This window comes from Rhinolophus ferrumequinum, chromosome 4, assembly GCF_004115265.2.
Source record: "Rhinolophus ferrumequinum isolate MPI-CBG mRhiFer1 chromosome 4, mRhiFer1_v1.p, whole genome shotgun sequence".
NCBI classification, from domain to species: Eukaryota; Metazoa; Chordata; class Mammalia; order Chiroptera; family Rhinolophidae; genus Rhinolophus; species Rhinolophus ferrumequinum.
Genome location: NC_046287.1, coordinates 904376 through 930781, shown reverse-complemented (window position 1 = coordinate 930781; position 26406 = coordinate 904376). Strand labels below are relative to the sequence as shown.

Here is a 26406-nt window from a genome sequence, read left to right as displayed (position 1 = left end):
ATTTTCACTCCTACGTGCCCACTCTCAGGTTCCTTCTCTCCTCACTGATCTCATCTGTTAGGTGGGGAAAGAGAACTTCCTTTTCTGCTATCATGTCAAAAATACATACTTTAGACAGTCTGGACTACAAGAACTTCCCTTCCAAGATAATTAGGAGCCATTTTTATTCATTCAAATACTGTGTTTGAATCCCTTACTTAGGAAGTCATAATTATTCAACCTTCCCAAGTGACTTTTCTTTTGGTGTTTTTTTTTTTAATCTTATATTTTTTTAAGTGTGTTTCCAGGACCCATCAGCTCCAAGTCAAGTAGTTGTTCCAATCTAGTTGTGGAGGGCGCAGCTCACAGTGGCCCATGTGGGGATCAAACCGGCAACCCTGTTGTTAAGAGCACACGTTCTAACCAACGGAGCTAACTGGCCGCCCCCCTTTTGGTACTTTCTTATTGGGCACCTTTCCTAGTTTCTGAGTTCTCCTGGACACAGAGGTTTTAACTAAGGCTTTACACGTCACCATGGGATTAACCAGAACTCTTAAGGGTGTTCCTGTGGGAATTACATGCATTTTTTTTTGAGATACCGGAGAAAAATTTTTATAGGGGCAGAACATACAATTTTGGATACCATTTGGAGGCAAATATGAAGCCAACCAACAGACCCCTGAATGTGCGCTGTCCAGGGAAGAGCGTGTGGGGCTGACACCGTTTTGAAGAAGAGCTCAAAGTCCATCTGCTTAGGCCCTGGCTCCAAAGTAATTAACTCTTTTTATTTCTAAATTTGCACTTTGTCCCCTATGAACTCTAATTATAAGTCCAGTTAAAATCTTGGATTCCTGATTGATAATGCTAGTAAATCGATATCTGGATATCTCTGGAAGGAATATTTAGTATTCATAAAATGCAGTAGGGACAATATTTGACAGGAAAGACTTAATTCATTTACTTACATTATTAAAAATAAAATTTTTGCTTAAAAAATAAAACAAACACTGTTCCAGTAACGGAATCTGGGAGAAAGTAACCGGGTATCAGCCAGTGATCAAATAACCTGAGGTTCAGTTTCGTTTCTTCTCTATGTGTCCCCAAAAGAATGCATTAGTGAACCCCGATGAAAACACCAACGTCCACTATACCTTCATTCTTAGGCTCACCCCCTCGTTCTGTCTTGCTTTTCTTTTTTGTTTTTTTAACTTCTGTAGACCCTAAGCTGCAGGCTTGGCCTACAGTCTTCACTCTTATGTGTTAATAGTGTCCCTCCTTGTGGGTGTTTTCTCTCCCTCTCTCTTGTGCAGAATGACAGCCCTAAACCCCAAGGGTAAAAGCCGCTGAAAAGAAGGGAAGGGCCACTTACCTTCCAGGTCGTCCTGATAGATTACAATTTCTTTATCTCCCTCCAGATGGACTGCTGCAGAGAGAAAGGTTGATGTTAAATTTGACATCCAAAGGTTTCCTAAAGAAAACCCTGGTTTCCCCAATTGCTCGCGAGGTCCTAGTCGCCTTGGCAATGATGCCAACAGCATATGAGGTCTGACAATTAGGTTCGCGAACTCATCCTAGAAAAAGTGCTACATATCTCATTACTGAATATCACTATGGTCACCTTCGAAGGACTCCCCTTGGGAAGCTATGCACCGACCCCAGTGCCTAACCCAGCCTTCAGAGCAATTTTGGAACTATTTATCTGGAATGGCCATCACAGCTGTCATTGTATTACTCTTGATGTCCTGAATGTCATCAAAATGTCTTCCTTTCAGTATGTCCTTTATCTTCAGGTAAAGAAAGAAGTCACTGGGGGCCAGATCAGGTGAGTAGGGAGGGTGTTCCAATACAGTTATTTGTTTACTGGCTAAAAACTCCCTCACAGACAGTGCCGTGTGAGCTGGTGCATTGTCGTGATGCAAGGGCCATGAATTGTTGGCAAAAAATTCAGGTCGTCTAACTTTTTCACACAGCCTTTTCAGCACTTCCAAATAGTAAACTTTGTTAACTGCTTGTCCAGTTGGTACAAATTCATAATGAATAATCCCTCTGATATCAAAAAAGGTGAGCAACATCTTTGCTACACGTTCGCGAACTTAATTGTCAGACCGTACCCACTACCCAAATCGTCAGAGTTGATATTCTGGAAAGGCCCTACCACTCTTTAGCACTCCACAGCTCTCCGCTGGATCCCAGAGACCGTGTGGTAAGGAGAAGGAGCGGCCATGACAATCCTAATTAAGGGTCCGAGCGCAGTAAGGAATCCACGTGCATTGTGTGAAGTGAGAATTCCCAAAGACAGTGGCTTGGTTTCAGCGCCTTCTAATCCCCATTATGCATTGAAATTCTATCATGGCTGGACTTAGAAAAGTCTAATTGTGCACCCGTTTGGCTGGGCTCCCAGGAAGGACACAGGACGGTGCAGCGCGTTCAGCAGAAACGCCAACCTGGCGACGCCGCCGGGGACATGGGTGACCGGGAAGCACTGCCGCCTCCGCCAGCCCCTCACGAGCTGCTTAGGCTTCATGTGCACTTGGGGGTGAAGGGCAAAGAGCAAATCACACACAACGGCCCCAAGTTTCCCAGACGTGGAACTTGGCATGTTGGCGACCCACCTTGTAACCGTTTGAGGTCAGCAGGGTCGAGGGCAGCCACGGCCTCAGAGGCTCTGGACGGCCGGCTGGCACCGGCGCTGTTGATCGCCCTCACACGGAACATATAAGACCGTCCTTCAAAGAGCCCGGTGACAGGGTATTTGCAGATTTTTACCGGTGCGTCGTTGCACTGAACCCAATTGTCAGTGCCCACTTCACAGCTGCAGACAAAAAGGACAGCGTGGAGAACAGATCTATCAGTCTAATAAATACATATATAGGCAGACACATATTTATACGTATGTAAATATATAAAATAATTATAACAGGAAAAGGTCTCACATTGGTAAAATCAATGCCGTCAAAATACTGATTTATACAAATAGTATAAATAAACTTTAAAAGATAGCTATTTAGGAGGTGTAACATATAAATATATACATATAAATACATACATATATATTCCTGAGCCTTTATAATTTACAGCTTAAGATCAATTCCTGACTTCAAACACATTTAGGCAAAATCTCCTCCAAACGTTACCCATCCTTGAAAGCTCTTTTTCAACTTACACCACAAAATCTCAGGGTCCCCTAAGCTCCCCAATGTCTGCTGAGGCTGAAGAAGTGAAATGGCCCTTCACTCTGGGTCCCAAGGACAGATGTGACCCCTCTAAGCCCAGGAGTGACTTCTCGTGGGACAGCGGGTTTTTCTGCTCCGATAATGGTAATGTGATTCTTTCTAGAAGGCTTCTCATGTAGAATTTGGAAGCATTAATTAAGTCCTGACCAGAAATCTGGAAATGTAGCAAAGATTAACCTCCATTTTTGAAAGGCTGAGATATCTCAATATCAAAACTTCTTGTCAGAAACTCAGGAGAAAATAGCAAGTTGAGAAAATTAGTCTTTCAGAGTATCAGGGCTGCACATTGGAGTTAGAAAGAATCAACTCTCTTTCCTCCTAATTATTCAGCATCTCTGATGACAGTTCTCTGACCCACAGTGGGCTAACTTGCTTCATAAGAGTTCCGCTATTTTGTTTCTCTTAATGACGGAAAAAGTGGATCATTAACTGAGTGGCACAAGAAACGCTTTTGCCAGATGGCTGGAAAAATTATCAAATGTCACAGGGAACACAAAATAGCTTTGATTTTATTTTTTTGTTAATTTGTTTAATTCAAGTAAACCCTGAACAACATTCTGCAGATCTGACGCTTGCATATCAAAATATTACACTGGTGTAAATACTTTAGCTAAGCCAGTAGCCTTGTTAGGGCGAAGAGAACTTAATCAGCTGAGTTGACTGATATCTTTTTCTGAAATAACCATCGTATTTCATTGTTTTATATGAATAAAAATTTCAATGCCTCTCTGGGACCATCTGCCAATAACCCAACAGCTTAGAGCCTCCTTTCTTCCTCCTAAATCATTGTCTTTGACTATAATTTCCTTCATTGACTGAACCGTCCGGCTGAGGTCCAAACTACAGGTCCAGAGACTTCACTGGCTCCCCCAGATCCTCCCCAGGCTGCACACACCATGTGAAGGGACACAAAGAGATTAAACTCCGTTGGGTTGAATGATGACCTATGTTTAGTTATTAACTCAAAGGAAGATTCCAAAATTTTGTGCTTCAAAACGTCAATATTTTTTACTTGTAAACAAGAAGAAAACCTTATTTAACAGAAGAAGGAAGGATGTTGGGTACGAAGGAGCCTGCGTACTTGGCTGCATTCACCAAGCCCGTTCTCCAGTCCTCTGGAAGGAGGAACAGGGCTGAACGTGACCCTGCGGCCAGGCCCGTCCCCAGCCAGGCTGACCCCTGGCAGCACCGGAAACCGGCTGAGAATGGCCTGGAGAAGCGGACAGCATGTGACACTGGTGTGGATCCGGCAACATAGCCGCGACTGCAACACAGACCTAGTGTGGCTGCACGAGGCCCTGCCTGCAGGGCGATCCTTCCCAGTGACTAAACAAACAGCACGTACCAGATGCCATCAACAGCACGACTGTGAGTCTAAAAAAACATCCAAATAGGTTGTCCACAATAATACCCATTTCAGGAATGTTTCTATGCCTGTTAAGAATGCAGCAGACACTCACCGATCAATGAAATAGCCGATGACGGCACCCTCAGTGGTCGTGTTGGGCGGCTTCCAAGTGACAATGACATAATCTCGGTTCGCATCATGGCACTGCACGTCCATAGGTGCACCAGGAGCCCCAGTGACCAGCGGGTCAGCGTCTGGGGTGGGGGAGGAGAGAGATGACGGATCAGTCATTAGAATGGGAGCACGTGAAAACCTGGGGATGGGGACAGCTCCTTCCAACTCGGATGTCATGGACTTGCTCCAAGGACTCGATCGACGCGCCCAGGAACACCCCCTTCACTGCCAGGCGGTACGGTCACTCCCTCCTTTGGCCTAAGGTCACGGCCCAGGATACACCATACTGAGCCCAGGCTCAGGCCCCGCCCATAACCACACCCGGCCCAGGCTCAGGCCCCGCCCATAACCACATCCGACCCAGGCTCAGGCCCCGCCCACAACCACACCCATCCCAGGCTCAGGCCCCGCCCATAACCACACCGGCCCAGGCTCAGGCCCCCCGTACCTCTTACAAACAGGAAGGCGCTGTGCTCACTGACGCCTCCGCCCGACACGATCCGCAAGGTGTAGAGACCCTCATCATCCTTGTTCAGATGGCTGAAGGACAGGGAGGCCTGGCCTTCCCCGAAGAACATCTTTGTCCACTTGGACTCTTTCACCAGCACGTCTGAAAGAGCACGAAAGTGCCAGGTCTGTTCAGAAACGTCAGCAAAAGGACACACGCGTGCAGCCTCATGGTGAGGGCGACTCGCCAGCTTGGCGTGAATGCACGAAGCTTCGACGTCCAAATATGTGAACGCTGTTTATGCAAAGAGCTGTTTACACGTGGGAATCAAGGGTCAACAAAGGGATGAAGGTCAAAACCTCAGGGGCATCTTAAATTAGAACGACAGGTAAATTAAATCTGCTCGGCCACCACAATCGCCCTGCCTCTCTCTCTCCCCACGGAGAATAAAAGGCAGCCATGGTCCTCACCACAGCCATCCTCCCTTATCCGAAGGGCACATGTTCCAAGACCCCCAGCGGACACCTGAAACCAGGGAGGTACTGAACCTGTATATACTGTGTGTTATAATACAAACACGCCTTTTCCCTTAAGGGAAGCACTTTCGGGCTTCTCTTCGGCATATCTGCATCGCCAGCACCACTACTCTTGTGTTTGGGGCCGTTATTGCATAAAATATGGGCTACCTGAACACAGCGCTGCGATACCCACCACAATAGTCCATCTGATATAGGGACGGCTACCAAGTGAGTCACAGGCAGGGAGCTGAGACAGCTGGACAAAGGGATGATTCACGCCCCGCTGGGATGGGCTGGGAGATCAAGAGACCTGAGCTGCTCAGAACAGCACACAGTTTAAAACTTATGAATGATTTCTGGAATTTTCCATTTACTGTTTTTGGACTGCAGTTAACTGAAACCTCAGAAAGAGAAATGGCACATGAGGGGGGACGGCTGTGTTCTACCCCAACAGAAGATCATAGGCCCAGCACCCCTACAACCCAACAGCTCACCCTGAGCGGCTCTGTGCAAAGCCACGCACGTGTCCTCTGTGGCCCGGTCCCCCTACATTCCTGGGCCCTGCCCTCTGGCACACAGAGCCCGCCTTCTGTCTGTGTGTCTTTCAGCAGCCTCCTCTCTGCCCACCGGCCTCCTTCTCGCCAGACCTGTGCTCCTGGCTGAACTGTGTGGCGTCTGCCATGCATGTGGCAAGTTATCACAACCTGTTCTGGGAGACTTCTTAGAGTTTAAGAAGACACGGCTCTACAACGCCGAGTGTTTCCCCACTAGATTGTAAGTGTCTCATGGGCAAGAATGGCACGTTCTTTGTCACGTTTTGCGCTGTTAGTTCCTGAGTAGACTAAGCAGAACAGTCTGTGACAGAACCCATGGAGACCCAGCTCCCTTTAGGGGTACAGCCCAGAGGAGACCAGGACTAGTCCCCACGTACAGTTTGCACACACGGGCGGCACAGCACACCCCGCTGACTGAGGCAAAGGTGTTCGGTGGTCAGGCACGCGGCGTCTGAGCCAGGCTGCCAGGGGTCCAGCCCCCGCGCTGCCCCGTCCCTGAAGCCAAACCTGACCACGTGTCTCTGCTCAGCTCCCCACCTACAATAAGGAGCTCACCCCCTCCCTCTCGGAGTCCCTGTGAAAATGGAGTTAACACACTCAGAACAGAGTGCATCACGTGATAAGCTCCGACAAACGTTACCTGTTTTAGCCAAGGAGAAACAGAAAGAAAGACCTGGCTCACTCCTTAGCGACATCGAGAACATCTTTACGGAGGAGCTGCAGAAACCTCTGGCGGCTCATTAGTTGCAGGCGCTGCCTGGTAACCTTGCACACGCCCCCAGTGACAGCCCAGGTCAGCCGCAGGCCCCAGGTGCCCCAGCCTCTCCCCTGGCTTTGCTGCCTGTCCCCCTGGCAGCGCTGGACAGGAATGCCAAGTTAACACTGACGTTTAAAACTCCCGGGACCACACACCGGCAGGACCACAGCGCGCGCGTGGAGGGAGCAGGCCCAGGCGGCGGCTTCGCTGCACTCACCGTCCCGGTACCACTCCGCCCGCGGCTGCACTCTTTTCAGGTCCGGAGTCACCAGCAGCTTGCACTTGAGTGTGACCGTCTCGCCTTCTCTTCTGAAGGTGACCCCGAATTTCTCCAAAAACTGGACATCGAAGTGCGTGTATGGAACCACGGTCGACAAGGGCACTGCGCAGAGCAAACGGGACACGGTCACAGGTGCGTGCGCGCGCGCCGTAAACCTTTAACACAGAAAGTCTCTGTTTACAAATACATGCACTTAGGGAAATGTTTAAATAGCTTCGAACTTGGAGGTGATGGTTTCCTCTGAAGCCATCAGAGGAGGGGGGAGGGCGGGGAAAGGGCCGCGGTTTCCTCCTCCCGGGGCCCCTCAAACGTAGATGAGTGCTGAGCTACAGGATTCTGACTCCAATCTGAAAGGTGAGTGCGGCAGAACTGGCAGGTGTGGGCATGAGGACAGGGGCACCTGTTATGTCCTGACCTGTGCAGTGCAGTGTGCTGCGAGTACTTTAAACATTTTGTTTCAAAAGATAAAATTTTAACCAAGAAACCAGGGGGTGGCACCCAGTGACTTCTGCGATCCCTTGCAGCTCGGTCACTGGGGACATCCTCCAGAGGGAGTCTGCGTGGTGCTCGGAATCCAGAGGGCACCGTCTCACGTTTGCTGTGACACAGAGCCTCAGATCACCCGGCCTCCACCTGTGTGGGCCTGGAACCTGCCCCACTGGCCTGTCACTGGTCTTGGATATCCCCCCAACTGTTGGACATAAGCCCATCCAATACAATTCACACAGAAATGACCAAAGTAAGCTACACCCAAGTGTTCAGTGGTCCCAGCAGGCCCTCCCCTCACTCAACAACACTTGGTCTGTAACATACAGACCTCAGATTAGGATACAAATCAGAGCTGCTATGGGAACGCATAATTCTTCTTTTGGAAGGTCAGCTCAATCCCAACTCTAAATAAGCCACGCTGCCAGGAAGTCATGGTTCTTCAGACGCCATTGGCCAGGCTACCTTCGCCACCCTAACCTGGCTCTGGACCTTCTGGTCCAAAGAAAGAGACTGGACTTGCCTCCTACAGAGCCTTTGGAGGTCACTGTGGAAACTGGGAACCATGTGGTGGCTTGTGGTGTACCAGCACCTAGGAGGGCTAGCGGCAGCCCACACTGTGACAGTGACAGTGCGCAGCAGGAGGTGGAGTTGCCCGCCCGCGGTGTCACTCATATCAGGACAAAGGCCAGCCTGGGCTTCCAAGTGGACAGCTGCTGACCCCCAGGCCATCTACAGTGCTGCTCCTTACACGTGAGCCTAGCGACTTTGGCAGAGGAAGAAAACTCTCCTTAAACACAACCAGCCACAGTCTGCGTCCCAGTCAGGGATTTGGATTCCTTTTTTGTCCCCAATTCAAAAATGTAAAGTTTCACCAGTGTCTAAAATGACCACCCTGCCACAGATTTACATCAGAACAAACTGTCAGCAGCCTGACACTGGCCAGGGAAAACTTGGAAAAGACTTTTTGGTTAAAAAAAAAAAAAAAAAGATTTTACCTTTGGAAAACAATCTTTAAAATGATATGCTATGTCACTATATATTTTTCTGCCCGAAAAGGAAGAAAAAAATTGACTTACACCCAATCGGGAGTCCCACAGAACAGAATGGCTCCTCGTCTCCTCGGAACCCTGCAAGACAACGGGGTGAGCAAGGCAAAGAAAGACAAAGGGCGCCCACCTGCCCACAAGCCGCGCTCACTCACTTCTCACCACCACGGCAGCACTGGTGGACATCTGCCCGTGCACGTTGGTCGCCACTGCTGAGTAAGTGGCAGTGTCGTCAAAGTTTGCCCTTAGAGAGAAAAAGCAAGACAAGGTCCTCAGTGCACTGGGGACTGTTCTGTAAACGCCAGTGACCCCAGTTTGAACACAAACATTCTTTGAAAGCAGCCCATGTGACCTAGATCCTTTGTTTACGAAGGTGTATTTCAGAACAATGCTAGTTCTCTCCTGGAACGAGGCATCAATCATAGACATGGGCCTGGTCAGACTACAACTGGGCTTTGGCTTTGAGAAAGAAATGCATCATCACTGCTGACAGCCCTCACTTCTCTCCACCTGTCTGTGTTCCCTTCTGGTCTCGTCTTTCTGCCTCTGCAGAATCCGTGCTTTGAGCTGTCAGTGGGCAGCTAGCTCCAAGGACCTCGACCTCCAGGGGGATTAACCCCACCTCACTGCACACCAGGCCAGCCCTTTGCAAATAGGAGATTATGCCAAAAACCCCAAAGTGACAGGATCACCAGGTATGAATGGATCCCCACCCGAGGGTGCACTGGGCCACCTGAGGACCCGTCCTTGGAGAGTGACCGGGGTGCAGGTTCACCCCTGGAAAGAACAATGGCCCAGGCACCACCAGACCCCAGCTTCTCAAGGGTGGGGCTCCTCCACCTCCCACATCCATCTCCCAAAAGGTGGAGCTTATTTTCTTGGCTATGAACTGTCTTCCTACCAGCTTCCCTGAAAACGTCACTGAGAGGAGAGGGGTGTAGGGAGGAGGAACTGGTCCTTTTGTGCTTTTACTAAATGCCAGACTCTCTGCTAGTTACTTTTCCAGGCTATTGTGTATCAGAGTCTCCGGAAAATAGATACTATTGTCCTATACACAGGGTAACAAAGTTGCCACTTGAAGAAGTTGGGTAAATAAAGCCCATAAAACTCTAAAATCGGTTCTTTCTGCCAGTTTCTGCCACGTCTCCAAGAAATGGGCATTGTGAGGATAATGGTAATTTGGGGAGGGAAATAGTACAAAAAATCCCGTTTGCAAGGAAAAAGGAGTTTATTCAAGCCTCACTTTCAAATGCTTTAAGGAGCCAATACCCCAGAGACAAATTCGTTTTCTCAAGGTTATTAGGAATTTTATTTTCTTCTTTACTGCAATTGGCACTAAAAATATTTTCTTTGACCAAAAAACAGTGTCTCCAATAAAGGACAGAGTTTCCAAGACCCAGCTGTCTGCTAAGAACTAGGTCCCCTCCTCCGTGAGGTTCCAATCCAGTGTCGGTGAGTCAGGCTGTGCCACCTGCCCGCTGTACATGGCACTGCCCAGGGGAGAACCGCACAGAACCCAGTTCCTCAGACACTCAAACTAAATGCATCACTTCAGGTTCACTCAGGAAGAACACAAGCCAAACCACAAAGCTCCTCAACAAAGAGACAATCCCAGCCTGAACTCCTTAGAGCTACTTTACCAGCAGTTTCCAACCTGTCGCCAGGGCAGAGTGACACGTAGTCAGAGTAAAATATAAAAATCCCAAAATGTGGATGCTTTTGCCATTGCTAAGCTTAACCTGTGCTAATCTACCCACCTAACACAGGCTGCAGGCCTGGGGGGTGGAGGTCTAGGGGGGCAGGAAGAATTACTTCTGTTCCCTAGTCCTGCGTTGCTCAAACTTTTTTTATCTTCCTACTTGTGCTATTTGTTCTAAAGGATGAAACCATGATGTTTTCATGAATGCATTCTACAGACAGGAAGGCATTCTTCTTCTGGGAGCAGCCCTAGGCCTTCCTCTGCAAGCACCCCAGTCCCCACCTTAGCATTCTTACAACACTACCCCCCACCACCACCTCCCGCCACCCCCCCCACCCCCCCCACCCCCCCGCAGGCTCACTGGTTGGGGGTGGGGGTGAGAAGGCCAGATAACATGGGGAAGAAGCAGAGCTTTCAGTGAAAACTGCTTGGTCGAAATCTCCTGGCCTGGAGCCTGGACTAGGAACGCACAAGCGACATCCACCGAGACTCAGAAGTAGGAGCCATAAGGCAAAGCAAACACTGCCCAGAGCCAGGGGTGACCCCGCTGGACCGGGACTGACCGGGCACCCCGCTCCTGGGGGAGGAGGCCCTCAGAGGAAGGGCAGACAGGGGTCAGTGAGAGCGCACCTCACATCTCCCTCTAAACCTTCTGGGAATTACCTGGTATCGTGGTTTCCAGACCAACTTTCCTTAGTGTGCTACCAATTTTTTCTGCAATGTACTTCTTGGCAGTTTTTAAAATCAGAGTAAAAATAGTCGGGTGCCTGTCACCTACTGCAGCCCAGCGTGTTTGTGCATGAACGACCCTCAGGCAAAGCTGCCCCGCCTCTTCCGCTCATTGGAAGAATATTCTGAGGTTTCAAGGTGACAGGCAGTGATTCCATTGCAACCACTCATCTTTGAGAATCGACTTTTTCAAGGTTGTGCCACCAGAATGAAGCCCAGGGGAAGTGCTGGGCCGCCAGCAGGCTGCAGCAGCCTGGGTCTCGTGTCAGGTGTGTGTCTGCCGCGTACGCCTCCTCCTTCAGCTTCATAACAAATAAACAGCACGTATTTCAAGCTGTTCAAATACACCTGGGAGTACCTACACTTTACTGGGGGGACTTAGATGCGTAGATAAAACAATGTATTTGAATGCTTTGTAGTTTTACAGCACTGTATGTACCTTGCAGATTATTCACTAAAATATATTAGCTGAATTCCCGAACAGAAAGTTCAAAGAAGATCCCATTTGTGTCCTCCACATTCCAACAGAATCGCACAGGCCTGTCTGCCTTTCTGAGAACAGCAGTTACTTGCCCCTGAGCTGGGAATGGCCAGAGGGGACGCAAGAGGACAAGGAGGCTTGTGGCACAACAAACGACTTGGTGCCCTCGGGACAGAAGGAGCAGGACCATCCTCCAGCCAAGGCCCCAGGGAACAGCTCCTCCCAGAGGATTTTGAGCTTGTTCCTCACCTGCCTCACACGTTAGCACTGGCGGGCTGGTCAAGTCACCAATTAGCACTTAGCACTTAGAGGTGAGGTGCGGGCTAGGGAGGAAAGGCTGCTGCCCTGCGAGCTGGCACCTTCTGTGCTGTGTCGCACATGCTTCCGTCCAGAATTCAGAGGGTCCACCGCTGCCACAGGTTTGTACAGGAAGCCACAGCCTCTGAAATCTTCAGACCCTCTGATTTCTGCACTGGCGCCCTACGCAGGGTGCTGGGTGTCTGGGGGAAGCTAGAGCCTCTGGTGATGTTTACTTTCACCTCAGCCTTTCTGCACTTCTCTTTCTGCATCATATAACATATACTGGACTGGAGATGTGTACGCAGGTCATAAGTAAACATACCTGTGTATGGGGGGGAGAGCTGCAGGAAGGGTGGCCCCTGGGGCACCCGGCAGAGTGGGCTGGCGAGGACCTGGAGGAGACTGCCCACCCGACAATCCTGCCCAAGGCTGATGTGCAGCCTGGGAGCTCTGACCCCCCCCCCCCCCGCGGGCGTTCCCTTCCTCTCCTCCCCACCCTCCCTCCAAGGCTGCAGCCTTTACTTCATGCAGCCAGAAACTGCAAGCAAGTGATTAAGGGGCAACGGGTTTTGTTTTGTTTGGACAGGTTTGCAGAATAGACAGACAGTCCTCTTTGGACTCCATTTTTACACACTTCCAAGGGGCACCTTTGCATCCCAGAGTCTCCCTGGGAAGTCCCCGACATCAACTCCATCGGAAAAACTAATGACATTTTATGTGTTTTAAAGACGGCAGACAAACGTTTACGGGGCACATGAATTTGTCCTGGGTGGTCAGGCCTCGCGTCCTTACATGTTGACATTGGATTTAAAATTTAACTTGTTAGAATTTGACTATCCAAGTCTAAAAATAAAGTGCAAGGAGAGGTTAGCCCTACTGTCATTCGGCGAGGGTGGGGGCGGAGGGGCTACAAAAAAACACAAGATTGCTCTCCACACTTCCGTGAAAGTATGAGAACAGCATTAAAATTGTTTAAGGAAACAGAAGTCACTCTGTGAGCCTCAGGATTGAGTCTGATGAGCGAAGGAGCCGTGTCAGTTACAGCCTGAATTCCAGCAGCCCTGGGGGGGGGGAGCGGGGGCAGTCTCTTTCGGCACTTGAAGATTTCAGGGACAGCAGCCAAAGAATATTCATAGAAATAAATGTCACTCCTGTACCAGCAGGGAACACTCATTCCTGCCCCCCGCCGGGGGCCACGCAGATCCGGTGACAGGGACTCAGCACACTGGGGTGAGCAGCTGAGCGCTGCAGTCGGTGGGGGTATTCACATTTCATCTGTCTCAAACATCCCAATAAGGTAAGAATGTTGAGAGAAAAATTAGTCTCAGGGTTTCCTTGGCCCGAATTCCTTCAATATTTGCAGACTCTGCAGTACCCTGGAGTGTAAGGGGACCTGGGTCGGCGGCCTGTGCCCCGGCCTCAGTGACCCATTGTTCCCGCTCACGGGCCGGGAGCCTCTGTCACGCACACGGCCCACACCGGCAGGAACAGGACTTCCTTCATACTTGAGAAAGGGACATTGACTTTCTTTTTACATAATTATTCAAATACAGCTTGGAAACAAGCCCCTCCCTGACTCCAGCTGACCCACCCGGCCCCCCAACAGTCCCGGGCACCCCAGGTTAGAAAGCAGACATCCTGAGAACAAACCTACTCCCCACAATGGAGGCGAAAGATCTCCTAGACACTGGCTTATTCCCTGTTAAGTGTCCACAATTTGGGAAATCAACGGAGAGAAAATTAATCTCGGGAAAACGCAGCCAGGGGCCAGGGCGATGCAAGCCCACCGGGAGGAAGGCACCTGCAGCCGGCACGGAAGCTTGCCCCCCATGCCAGCTGATGCACGCCCCAAACTTCCACTGGTTTTGATGCCTCTTTTTCACCAACACCCCAAGTCCAACGCATCGGCAAATCCTATTGGATCTGCCTTCATAATCTGAGCGGCACCCACCCCTTCCCACCCGCCCACCCTGGTCCTCGTCCACCAAACCCCTCCCAACCCCCCGTCATCTTTCTTGAATTTCAGCAAAGCTTCCTGACAGCCTGCTCTGTCCTCTGCTCATGGTCAGAATGACCCTTTGACACCTAAGTCGGATCTTTCACTTCTCTCATCTGAAGTCCTCCCATTGCCCCCTGCCCCAAGTAAAAGCCGATGTCCTTGCAAAGGCCCTGACTGCTTCTCCAGCCTCCCACCCTGCGACTACCATGAACCCCTGTGGCCCCAGGACTGGGAGGCACCTTCTCTGCCCCCCCAACCCTGCCCCCTCCATCCCCTGCAGGCCCCTCTGTCCCCATCCCCACCCCCTTTACCCCCTGCAGGCCCTGCTCATGAAGGCCTCCGACCGCCCGCATTTACTGCTCCCCCAGCCCAGAGACCCTCTCTCCCCGGTACCCAGCAGCCATCGCCTTCTGATTTCCTGTATAATTCCCTTTGGTACCATGCTTATGGCTCCTCCCTAGGCCAGATGTAAGACCTCCAAGACAGGGACCTTGGTTTGGGTCCTCTGTGCCCAGCACCTAGAGGAACACCTGGCACACAGTAGGTTCTCCATCAGAAGTGCCAGTAGGGCCTGAGGCCAGGGCCTCCAGTTTCTCTAAAGAACCTCGAAATTACCTAGAGAAGCAAGCTAGTGACTCATCACAAGTTTTAATTTTAACTGTAACCTTTCAACACCTGGTCTAATTAATCTGCAGGTACAATATTGGTTCGTGGAAGGGGAGGGGAGCCTTGCAGGCCTCCTGAAGGCTCCTGGAAAGCTGTGTCTCACTGTGGGAGAGGGGCACCTCCCTGGGGACACGCGCAGTGCAGGCCAGGAGCACACAGACGGCTGGCCGAAGCCTGGCACCCCACCCAGGAGTCTGCACTGAGCCCAGTTCTGACACAGCCACTGCCCTACAGCTTGGTAATCCTAAGGTCCATCAAATCAGATATTCAAATGTCTTCCTGATTCTTTACATTACTTGTGCTACTATCCCTCATCTTTTCCTGAAAAGGACTTGCTATAACTCACTACACACACAAGTACCATGTATTTATATACACATGTAAATATGTATGTTATTTGATTCTCACAATAACTACCATGTTTCCCCGAAAATAAGACCTAACCGGAAAATAAGCCCTAAGCCTCGCATGATTTTTCAGGAGGACGTCCCCTGAACATAAGCCCTAATGCGTCTTTTGGAGCAAAACTTAATATAAGACCTGGTCTTTTATTTTTGGGGGAATACGGTATTAGCAAACAGAGAAGATGACATTCTTACGACCTGTCTCTTGATCATCATTCTCAGAGGAAAGTATGACAATTCAGGAGGCGCTCGTAACTGTGACCCAGAGTAGATGGGGACCTAACCCTGCTCTCTGGTTCCTAGGCGGTGTAGTCAGCTTTCTGGAGAATGGGAACATGTCATGATATACTATTTGTGAAAAACAGTCATATTGCACAATGTTATGGTTTTAATTAAAAAAACTGTATGCAGAGAAATAGAAAAAGAAGAGCAGAATCTCACTTCTGTATAAAAAAAAGTGTGTGTTTATACGTGTGTGTGTGTGTGTGTGTCTCAGGAAAAAAGCAACGCTACATGTATACCCAGATTCTGACACTGGGTGTCGGAAATATGGATGATTTTTGTTTCCTTTTACTTACATGCATTTTCTACATTTTCCTAATTTGTTATGAGAAAAAAAGGTTGTGTTACTTTGAAGAGTCTGAGCTGAGGGATGGCTGCTGACCAGGAGTGAGGCGACCTTGTGTTTCACTGCAGCCGTCCACCTGGACCCACCGCCTCCCCTGAAAGCATTTATTCTCTTTGTTCCCAGAAAGGAGACTGACAGGCCCACTGAATTTGCATCCCTCTGGTCTGACCCTGAATATGACGAAGGGAAGCAGGTAGCAGCACAGATTAACTCAGAAGGGCCGTGACTGTCAGGTGGGGTGCACGCCTGGTACTGGGCAGGTCTGGGTGGGAGGCGGGCTGGCTGAGGCAGGTGCAGCCCCGCCCATGCGCTCACCTGTGGATCTCCAGCGTGTGCACACCGTACTTGCTCTCAATGCTGTACCTGCCGGGGTCGGCCGCCTGGCAGATCAGACTCCCGTCTTTGTACCTGAACAATGAGACAAGACGCTTACTCCAATGCGAAGGCAGACTGAGCTCTGCCTCGTGCCCCGCCTTGCCCCACTGCCTCTGCCTTCAGGCAGTGATGACACAGCCAGTGCAGGCGTCATTCCCCGTGCCACAGGCGGTGAGCGGAGGTGGGGAAGCTGGGGGACTCCTGGAGCCCACAGTCCCTGACATGTAAGAGGGAGCAGCGCTTGCAGAATTCTGATGGCCTGGGGCGCACTCGACCCGTGACACTGTGTGCCACGGTCTCCTTGGGACTCTATTGGGAATTCAGGATGTGTCATTCCATAAGAAAAACAAATGGAACCAATGTCGATCGGGTCCCAGACCAGCCCCCCTGGGCCATAGTGTATCTGGAACTCACAGGGACAGCTCTGGGGGGGTCCACCCACCCAATCGTGACTGGAGGAAGCTGGCCTCCTTGTCCCACCCAGGACAGCAGGACACGTGTCCCCCAGGACCAAGATTGGTGGTTCTCAGCCCCCCAGCCTGCCTGTGAGCAGCACAGAACTATTTCTCTGATCTGCCACCGAGAGCCCCAATCCGGTGACAAGTGAAATGTTATGATGCTTGTAGCAAGCTACAAACTTTGGGGACCAGGTCATCACCTCCAGCCAGAGGGAAAACAAAGGAACTCAGATACGGAGCAGGTGTTGAAACAGAAGGACCTGAGGGGCTCAGACATGTGACTCTTCTGCTGTCACAAGTCTCCACTGACTGCACATGTGGCCTCAAGGCCTGGAGTTCAGGCTCCCTTAGGAATCCCCACAAATTAAACGCAGAGTCGCACGTCAGCACAGAGCATTTCTAAATGAAAACCCCCTGGCACATCGGCTGTGCCCATTTCACTAAGACAACATGGCCTGTGTCCATCTACCAGGGACACCGTGAGCTCTGTCAACGTGATTCCCCAAGCAGGGCCATCTGCAGTGGCCGTGTGGTGGTGTCCTGCCCGTGGCCCTCGTCACCCGTCCCCAGGGTCCTGGCCAGGTCCGGCCCAGCCGGCCCCCACTCACCACTGCACCACGGGCGTGGGGAAGCCTTGCACGGTGAAGCACAGCTTCACGGACGTCCTCTCCCAGACCGTGTGGGACCTCAGCCGCACCAGGATCTCAGGGGCTCGTCGCATCCGCTCCTCGAACGTGTGCCTCTCCCAGGCCAGCCTGTCTTCCTCCTGTCCCAAGAAGCAGGCACAGGTCAGGGCATGGCAAGGGGACACGCCATGTGGGCAAGCAGCGCTGTCTGCCCTCAGCCACAGGAAGGCCATGCTGACCAACCGCCACGTGGCCTGAGCCCCCCGAGCCCAAGCCCCGAGCCCCGCCTACCATCTGCTGAAGGGCGTATTTGTCCAACTTGTCCCGAGCCTGCGAGCGTGCCAGGTGCACACTTCCCTCCATCTCCGCAAGCTCCCGGAGAAAACGCTCCCGCTTGGCCTCTCCATACGAAGCCACCAGGGACTGGTACCTACGGGGGCAAAGACAGAACGTGACTGTTGGGACAAGGAAAAGGGTGCGTGCTCACTGAAAGTGTACGTGTGTGTCTTGGTGACACCCTCACGCCAAACTGGTGGGAGCCGTCCACATGGCCGCCCTGTACCGGCAGAAGTCACGTGCACGGGAGGCTCCGTCAACGCGCGTCCAAGAAAGGAGTGGGCCTTCTTTCTGTCATGGTCCCACTAAATCACAGTGACAGAAAAGATGCATCTGGCTCAGGCCTCGCACTGTCACGAGCTGTCCACAGGTCAGCCGACCCGCCCTGAAGCTGTCTAAAACATCCATGTGCAGGGGACAGATAGGGGGCCTCCATGTATCCGGGAGTCACCACCGTCCTCCCCACTATGGAATAAGCATTTGAGCTGGCCGTTCTCCCCCACCCGAGCCCGAGCCCCGGGATTCGGCTCATGGAGAAAACCCTCCTGCTGGCCTGTGATGAGCCCGCAGGACGCGGCAGCCGTGCAGTTATGCCATTCGCCAGGCATGTGTGCTAACAACAAGCCACGGGACGGACGGGATGGGGAGCGTGTCTCTCTGGGACAGAAATAAAGGTATCAAATTGGCCCGGATGTGCTGAGAGCCTTCCCAGCACATGGTGCCCCCTGCTGTTTTACAGGAAGACACTGCAGTAACTCAGCCTGTGAACCCACAACTTCATCTTTCACAAAGTTGCGATTTGTTCCATGAAACTTACATCTACAGGGGAGGGGAATAAAGAAGTGTGTTCCACGACGCCACCTATGCCGAAGGCTAGCAGGAGGATTGCATGGCCCTCGTAAGGATTGCATGGCCCTCGTAAGGACAAGAATCCCTGTAACTCTTGAATCAGCGCTCAGCGTTCATCCCACCCCTGCCCCCTGCACGGCAGGGACAAAGCGGGAAGTGACACAGTCACAGCGAACTGGCCCAACTCAGCAAACCCGCCACTTCCTGGGATTTACTTCTGAAGGAAGAAAGAACTAAGGGCAAACAGAGCTTTCACGTGGCAGCTGTGCACGTGCGTTGAGAACAACATTGTGAGTCTCTGAGAGCACAGTTCCGGAAGACGACGGTGGGCTCAGCGCCCAGCGGGCAGCAGCCCACCCTCACCGGGACGGCTGGAGAGACACACGCATGGCTGTGAGCAAGCACGTTCTGCCAGCGGATTTACTGCTGTGACCGAACAGCCCTCTGCATTTTAGGAAGATTCCAAGGGCCACGATTGTCACAAAGTCAATTTTTCCGAAACCATATGAATTACAGTCACCTGCTCCCTGACTGTTCAAATGAATGGACGTATACTTTCCACATTTCACGCCTGGGGAAACTGAGCAATGGGAAGTTTATGCAACGTGTTTGAGGCCACACCAGGTATAACCGACAAAGTAAAATGGTAAAACTCAAGATGTCTCACTCCCCAGGCCAAAACTTAAATATAGATAGAACCCTTTTTTAAATAACACAATACAAAACAAAAATCTAGATGTTTTTTTAAATGTACACATTTCAAAGTGATCCTTTTACAAAAGAAGTCTTCGCTTCACGATAAAATTATGTGGCAAATTCCCATGAGGAATTTTAAAATTTGAACCATTTTAAAAGATGGTTCAAATTTTTAAAAATAAGGATTCATCTGTTCAGCTACACGTCATTTTTATTTAACAAATTCCTTAGTCACAGTGTAACTTTCAAAATGAAACTGTTTACCCGAATCTCACTTTTCCTTCAGGTTTTAAGTGTGCTAGAGAAATAGGAAAAAACCTCCTAGAAGCAAATAGTAGGGGAGGTGAGGGAAAAAATCACAGCAGGTATCAGGAGCGTTCACAGGTATTTACCTATTTTGTTCTTAAAAGACCAGAGTAAGACGCCACCTGTTTCTCTGTGATCTGGAAGTAACTTGGGGACTGATGTTCTTACTAATCCATCTCATTCCTCCGACATTTTCCCAGGAGCTGAGGCCATTGAAATGCGGGGTGTGACCATTTTTAGAGCCCTTCACACTCAGTTTCCACAGGGACAGCTGGTGGAAACCCTAGCCCCCTCTCTGGAAAATTGTCTTGCTTGAGTCTCCACCCCTCTACACTGTTCTTTACCAGCTAGAGAGGCTGTTGGTGGAAATTCAAAATTAACTTCAAACAGTTAGGTCTTGATGCTTTCAACTGTGAGCATCCTGTTTGTGGAAAGGCTGAGTCCATGGGGGACAGCCAGCGACAGGCCGAGACCACAGGCCGTCAGACCAAGACGACAGGCCGACGGCAACGTGCATGAGCCGTGGGCCCCCGGCTGTGGGCCACACTGTTCTCTTCTGCAAACAAAGGGGAAACTTGATGCCAAGTGGTTTCTTTGTCAGGATTAATTGAGACAAGGATGGCCAGGGAACAGCGACTGGAGCAGGAGCTTATGGCTCTGACTCCAAGCGAGAGTCCCTTCCCTGTCCTCTCAGGCTCCCGGTCAGCCAGAGACCTGACTCCCAGCTCTGACCTGCCGAGCCCTTCCTGTTCCCCGGGTGGGACGCCTGGGCTTCTGCAGCCCTGGTGGCGGGCGGTCTGAGAGGGGCAAGAGCGGTCACCTTCTTTTGCTTTGCTGCTCCTCTTCCTCCAACTCCTCCGCGGAGCTCAGCCTCTTCGCACACAGCCTGCAGGTGGTCCCCGCCAGCGACATCCGGCTGGCAGCCCCCTGGGAGGACGCCTGCTGAGTAGAGGACCTCTGGGAGGACGCCTGCTGTGTAGAGGACCTCTGGGAGGACGAGCGGCTGGAAGCACGCCTTGATGGACAGTGGAAACAATCAGGCACAGACAAGTATAAAACTGTATTGCAACAGAAAACACCGTTTTTTTCCTACACACCACAAACCACCCCTGAAGCATACACACCTGCACACAGGCGCACACACGTGTGCACATTCATGTACCATGTGCACACCTGTCTGCAGGCACACATGCGTGCACGTGCTTACCTGCACATCACCTTTGTACACAAAAACAAACGCAGTGCACACACAGGCACACTCACACGTGTGCATGTGCACAGACATGCATGCACAGGCATACACATGTGTGCACAAGTGCACACACAGGCACACATCATGTGCACCTTCAAACCTACATCCGTCTGCAGCCCACCGAGCCCATCCTCAGAAGGACGCGGTGACAGACAGCTTCTCCAGCACCCCGGCCACCTCCCCGCAGGGCCAGCAAGCGCCTGCCACAGCCCTGGCCCAGAGCCACGATTATATATATCTTAAGGGACTTGAAGCTCCCAAGGCTGTTGGGAGGGGTGATGACTGTTTGGCTTTGTTTGTTACAGGAATGGCCACCACGTACCAGGACCACGGGCATTTCTAAATATAGGGTGTTGGGGACATGTGCGCGATCCTAGGGCGGAGCACGCCCTGCTAGCCGTGTCTTCCATGCTTGTGCTCAATCTTCCAATCGGCCCATTAAAACTGCAGACCTGGTGCTGACTGGACGAGGCTGCAGCTCCTCCCTGAGGACACCGCGCGTTAGCAGAACCCCAGCCTGTTACGCAGTGAATACACTCACCTCTTGCTACTTAATTACTAATATAGCAAATTTACTGTCCATGTCAGCTTCCACCCCATCTTTACTCTGCCGTCCCATAACCTCTCTCCCACTGACATCTTTCCGGTTGCTTCCCTCCCCACTGCCTTTGCTTCCTGGTGGTTTGTTAGATTCCAGTTCTGGAACATGTGTGAAGAATAAAGTCAAGGAGCACTTATTAAAAGGTCCCTGCCATCTGATCTAATCCAGGGCTCAGAGCCAGTCTCCCAGGACCTACCAGCACCTACCAGCACCTACCAGGACCTACCAGGGCCTACCAGCACCTACCAGGACCTACCAGGACCTACCAGCACCTACCAGCACCTACCAGGACCTACCAGCACCTACCAGCACCTACCAGGACCTACCAGCACCTACCAGGACCTACCAGCACCTACCAGCACCTACCAGCACCTACCAGGACCTACCAGCACCTACCAGGACCTACCAGGACCTACCAGCACCTACCAGCACCTACCAGGACCTACCAGCACCTACCAGTACCTACCAGGACCTACCAGGACCTACCAGCACCTACCAGCACCTACCAGCACCTACCAGGACCTACCAGCACCTACCAGGACCTACCAGCACCTACCAGGACCTACCAGCACCTACCAGGACCTACCAGGACCTACCAGCACCTACCAGCACCTACCAGGACCTACCAGCATCTACCAGCACCTACCAGGACCTACCAGGACCTACCAGCACCTACCAGGACCTACCAGCACCTACCAGGACCTACCAGGACCTACCAGCACCTACCAGCACCTACCAGGACCTACCAGCATCTACCAGCACCTACCAGGACCTACCAGCACCTACCAGCACCTACCAGGACCTACCAGGACCTACCAGCACCTACCAGCACCTACCAGCACCTACCAGGACCTACCAGGACCTACCAGCACCTACCAGCACCAACCAGCACCTACCAGGACCTACCAGGATGCCATGAGGCACCGTGCACGCAGCTCTCTGTCCAGCTGGGTTAGCCACGTCCCCCTCTGGCATTGAACATGGTCATCAGGAAGCACTGCCATCCCTGACCCTCCCAAAACCAGTTCACTCCAGGTTTCAGGACACTGGATAAAGCTTCCTGCCTTCACACATCAAACACCCATAATCAAATCTCTAGGACTCTAATCAGTGAATTTCAACTTACATTTTCGCAGAATATTCATTCAGAAGATACCTCGTTTGAATATTACGATATGACTGATCAAAATGTTTGTGTCTCTTTTGGTAGAAGGGCACGGCAACAAGTGACATCTTGGTGTATGCCTACAAATAAAAAGTAACAAGCAGCAATGAGGTCCTTGTCAAATGGAGTCCATTTCCCGCAATTTCTATACTAATATTATGTATTGTTCCCAAGGGGAAGATCAACTCCAATTAGGAAAACCCACTGGGGGGGGGATGAAAGGAAGATTGTCTCAGCATAAATAATGTTGGAGTCCAGATGCCTAGTAAGTTTCCTGGGACCCGATTTCATTTTCGGTTTGCTTCCATAACAATTAGAAGATTGGGCTGTGTGTTTCATTTCATTGTAAGCGCAACAAATATTTGTAGAATACCTAGTTTGTTCAAGGCAATGTAAGTGATAAGGATAAAATAATTAAAACACAGATTAGAAAAGTGAGCAAACACGTAGAATACAAGAGCAGAGAGACACAAAATGTTCTGTGAAGTGAGAAGGGGCCCATGAAACTGGAGAGGAGCAGCCAGAAGAGGTCCCCTGCAGTGGGTGACATTTGAGATGGGTAGGCGGGCAGGCGGAGGTGGGGGCGGGAAGACGGGCTCCCGTGAGGAGGAGGCTCTCAGGAGATTTGAGGAGGCGTGAGGAGAAATCCCTCTGGGAAGACGGGGACCACACATGGCCGCTTTCTGTGTCTGCCTCACGAGCTAGGAGCCACCACTGCTTGAATGGGGCTTGAAAAAAGGAATCGGTCTCCAGGATCCCTTCCAGAATCGTTCTCCCAAAACTACGCCTCACAGGTTACCTGTAGACCTGCTCGGTTGGGATGGGCAGGGAGTGGGGACTGAGCCCAGCAGGAAAGCCTGGGGGATGTGGGGAAGTGAGCACGTTTGGTCAAAATCTCCCAAAACAAAAAATAGTTGCGACCCTCTGGGACAGGACCTAGGAGTCTGAAATACTGCAGGTCTTAGACACGGCCATTTGCTACATATGTTCATCCAAAATAAATAAAATGCCAATGTAGTGAGTTATTTGGCTATATCTAATAATAATGTATTCCCAAAGCTCTGTGATTATTAATTCCTCACATAAAGAGGCAAAAGAACTCCAAATCTGAGCTCCATTTTTGCCATTTGTGTTTGAAACAATCTGCCTTGATTTAAAGGAGGAGCTCTCGGGCAAGGCCACGTGGCTCAGCCGCCAGGGACGTCACTCACAGAGGACAACAGGAGGGGGATCAGCAGCGGAAGCAGTGGGTCCGGCTCGGTCCTGCTCGGGGATGGACCATCTCACCTTCACGCCCCACCCAGCAGCTCCTGAGTGAACGTTATAAAACTGGCCAAAACCCGCAGTGCACTCCTCGGGGCCAGTTCCCTTTAGACTGCAATGTCCCGGAACCACAGAACCACAGAGCGTACATGGGTCCTAAGAGTGCTCCTAAGCCCTGTGCTCTGCGGAAGGGCTGACTGCGATGGCCGGAGACGCAAGACGAGTTCCACAGAGACAGACAGCAAGGGTCATCACACGCCTCTCTGATCCTTATACTTTCCCACGCTAACTTATCTGTGTTTCCTCTTAAAAGGCAGCGAGTCAACCTCCCACCAGGAATCCATTGAGGGTCCAGCGTGTGTACTGCAGTGTGCTCACATAAATTTGATTACACAGATAGAACACAGAACACAGTAAAAACGTATCCCCTCCACCGCACCGCAGTTTTCAAAGAGGTACATAATGAGAAGGGCACAGGTTTTGGCATCTGCTAGACCTGGGGTGCAGTTCTGACTCAGACTTTCACCAGCCTATCACTGTGCTTGGTCCATAGAAACGAACAACCGGAACTGGTGGCTGCCCCTGTCACACTGCGGATTTTGTTATTGTCATTGTTGAGTTGAATTCTGCAGGTACAAAAAGGTATCTGAAAAAATGCATCTCTCGCTTTAATATCTGAAAGGTCTAAAATTGCATGTAAGTGCGATTTCCAGTGGCCCATCCAATCTGTTTATATTTCTTGGCAAAGGGAAGAGCCCAAAATGGCCTCAGTGAGAGGAGAGGATAAGCTATCTTGACATGTCTCCACTGTGGCCGTGGCACCCCCAGGAGAGGGTGTGCATGCTTGGCAGGACCATGCCCTTGTTTTGAACATGAAACGGCCAGGCAAGGTCAGCCCTGCTCGCGGCCAGTGGCCAGCTCCCCTTCAACTCGCTTACGGCATCCTGTCCGGGGCTCCGGCACCATCAGCACGCCACGTATCACTGGCTGACCTTGGTGCCTGGCCGCGTGGGCCTGGACGTGCCCTCTGGTGGTTAGGATGTGGAGCTGAAAGCCGGTGGGTGAGGTTCTGCATGACTCGCTCTGACACGCACACTTTCTGGGGCCATTTTCCCCAAGACCACGTTGACCACGGTGGGGACGGAACACCCTACTGTGTTATCACCACATTCTCTGCTCACTTCATGAAACGCCGCACTGAGGGCCTTCAGAATCGGGTTCAGGGGACCGCAAATGCAGTTTCATCAGTTCTCCCGCTTTTCCTTCTAAACACGAGCGGTGCTGTGTGCCAGCCACGCCTGGATAGCGGACCCATCACATCTCAGGGAGGGAGCACCTGAGACTGTCCTTGCTCCAAGGACAGCAGCCAGCTTACGTGCAACGCTTTCTCACCCCACGTGCCTGCAGACTTTCATCAACCTCGTACCCAAACCAGACATGCTGGCAGAGCACGGGAAGCCTCGAGCCCACTCCCGGGCACTTGTTTGAGCTCTGCCCCTTCTTTTCAGCACTCAGAGCTGCCCAGCTCTCCCTGGCTGCCTCCAGGCCAGGGTCAGGAGCTCTCTGGGAAGCTGGTCCACGTGGGCTGCACGGCACTTAATGAGGACCCACGGAGAGAACCAAACCGAACTGGGGGCCTGGATTCCAGCAGTGACACTACCCATCCAGTTCGTGGCTGAGAGACGAGAGCCCCGACGTGGGGGCAGCCAGGATTCCTCAGTTCCGGTGGTGGCTGCATGTATGATTTAAAACCTAGTGGCTACAAACCACCGCTCGCCCTAACCACCCTCACCTCCCCCAAATGCAGAGAACATATTCTAAACACACAGGTTTGGGTGGTTTGCAACAAATTGTGACTGAACTTATACAACCTGACATGTATGATGTCATTCTGTCCTGGTTGGACTCTCGACCTTACCTGTGAGGAAACAGGGTGAAAATAAGCTGCCCGGGTGACTGGTTTGCCCGTCACAGAGCCGGTGTCACAGCCCTCACCCTGACTGGCCCCCCAGCTGCCTGCCGGCCCTGCCCGCTGCTCACAGAATGCCCCCGACACGTTTGGGAGTGGTGACAGCAAAGTGGAACCTGAGCCCGCCCACGTACAGGGACTCGGGGGCACGCTCGGGCCTAACCCCTTCCTGTGGAGGAGATTTGGAAGCCATCTTTCATGTCACCAGGAAGGGTTTTAATTTCTGAAAATGTTTCAACCACAATGCACTTATGTCCATTTAGTAAAAGAAATTGAGGTTTGTGCAGCGAAAGATGTCAGAGTCAACGACCACCCCAAATTAAGGCTTTTCCAGGGAACAGGAAGGACCCTTGGCACCTGCAGTTGGCCTGTTCCCCGAGTGACTAGGCTCTCGGTTCCCAAGACTTACCCCAGCTCGTTCCCACTGGGAACCACGTTCTCCAAAGGTCTTTCAAACGACTTAGCACCCAAAGTAAAGATACTAGCACAACATAACTCTTAAAGCCATCGTTCATGCTAAGTCCAGTAAGGTTTGCCATCCAATTTCTGGCGGCTAATTCTGAAGTGTTCCCCAGACCACCTTTAGGACCCAGGCAGGACGGACCCAAGGGTGTAGTCATTCCCCGCCCTGCAGTCAGGCACAGAGGGACAGCACATGGAGTTAGATCAGAACCAGTAATGTGTGACTTCCTGCACAGCAGAGCTCGCCAGCAACCCAGGCAGTTTCACAAATTGAGAGGATTAAAAACAAATCAACAGTTACAAAAATACTTCACTC

General features: G+C 51.3%; 1 protein-coding gene across 9 annotated transcripts in view; it reads right to left on the bottom strand.

The window, feature by feature from the left end:
- The window catches only part of MYOM2 (myomesin 2), a 126737-nt gene that overhangs the window by 48761 nt on the left and 51570 nt on the right, over positions 1-26406 (bottom strand). For 6 of the 9 annotated variants that reach the window (XM_033104358.1, XM_033104361.1, XM_033104359.1 and 3 more), the window contains exons 2-13: positions 22358-22476; positions 20199-20393; positions 17483-17621; positions 17174-17331; positions 16048-16140; positions 8982-9070; positions 8857-8907; positions 7229-7393; positions 5183-5344; positions 4673-4814; positions 2592-2791; positions 1349-1402 (exon numbers count right to left, since the gene is read on the bottom strand). In XM_033104358.1, the coding sequence (XP_032960249.1) occupies positions 1349-1402; positions 2592-2791; positions 4673-4814; positions 5183-5344; positions 7229-7393; positions 8857-8907; positions 8982-9070; positions 16048-16140; positions 17174-17331; positions 17483-17621; positions 20199-20393; positions 22358-22476 (1567 nt within the window). Of the gene's footprint in view, positions 1-1348; positions 1403-2591; positions 2792-4672; positions 4815-5182; positions 5345-7228; positions 7394-8856; positions 8908-8981; positions 9071-11188; positions 11306-16047; positions 16141-17173; positions 17332-17482; positions 17622-20198; positions 20394-22357; positions 22477-23607; positions 23626-25530; positions 25560-26406 lie in introns of those variants that run through there. The other 3 variants (XM_033104366.1, XM_033104363.1, XM_033104367.1) reach the window with 3 other exon arrangements.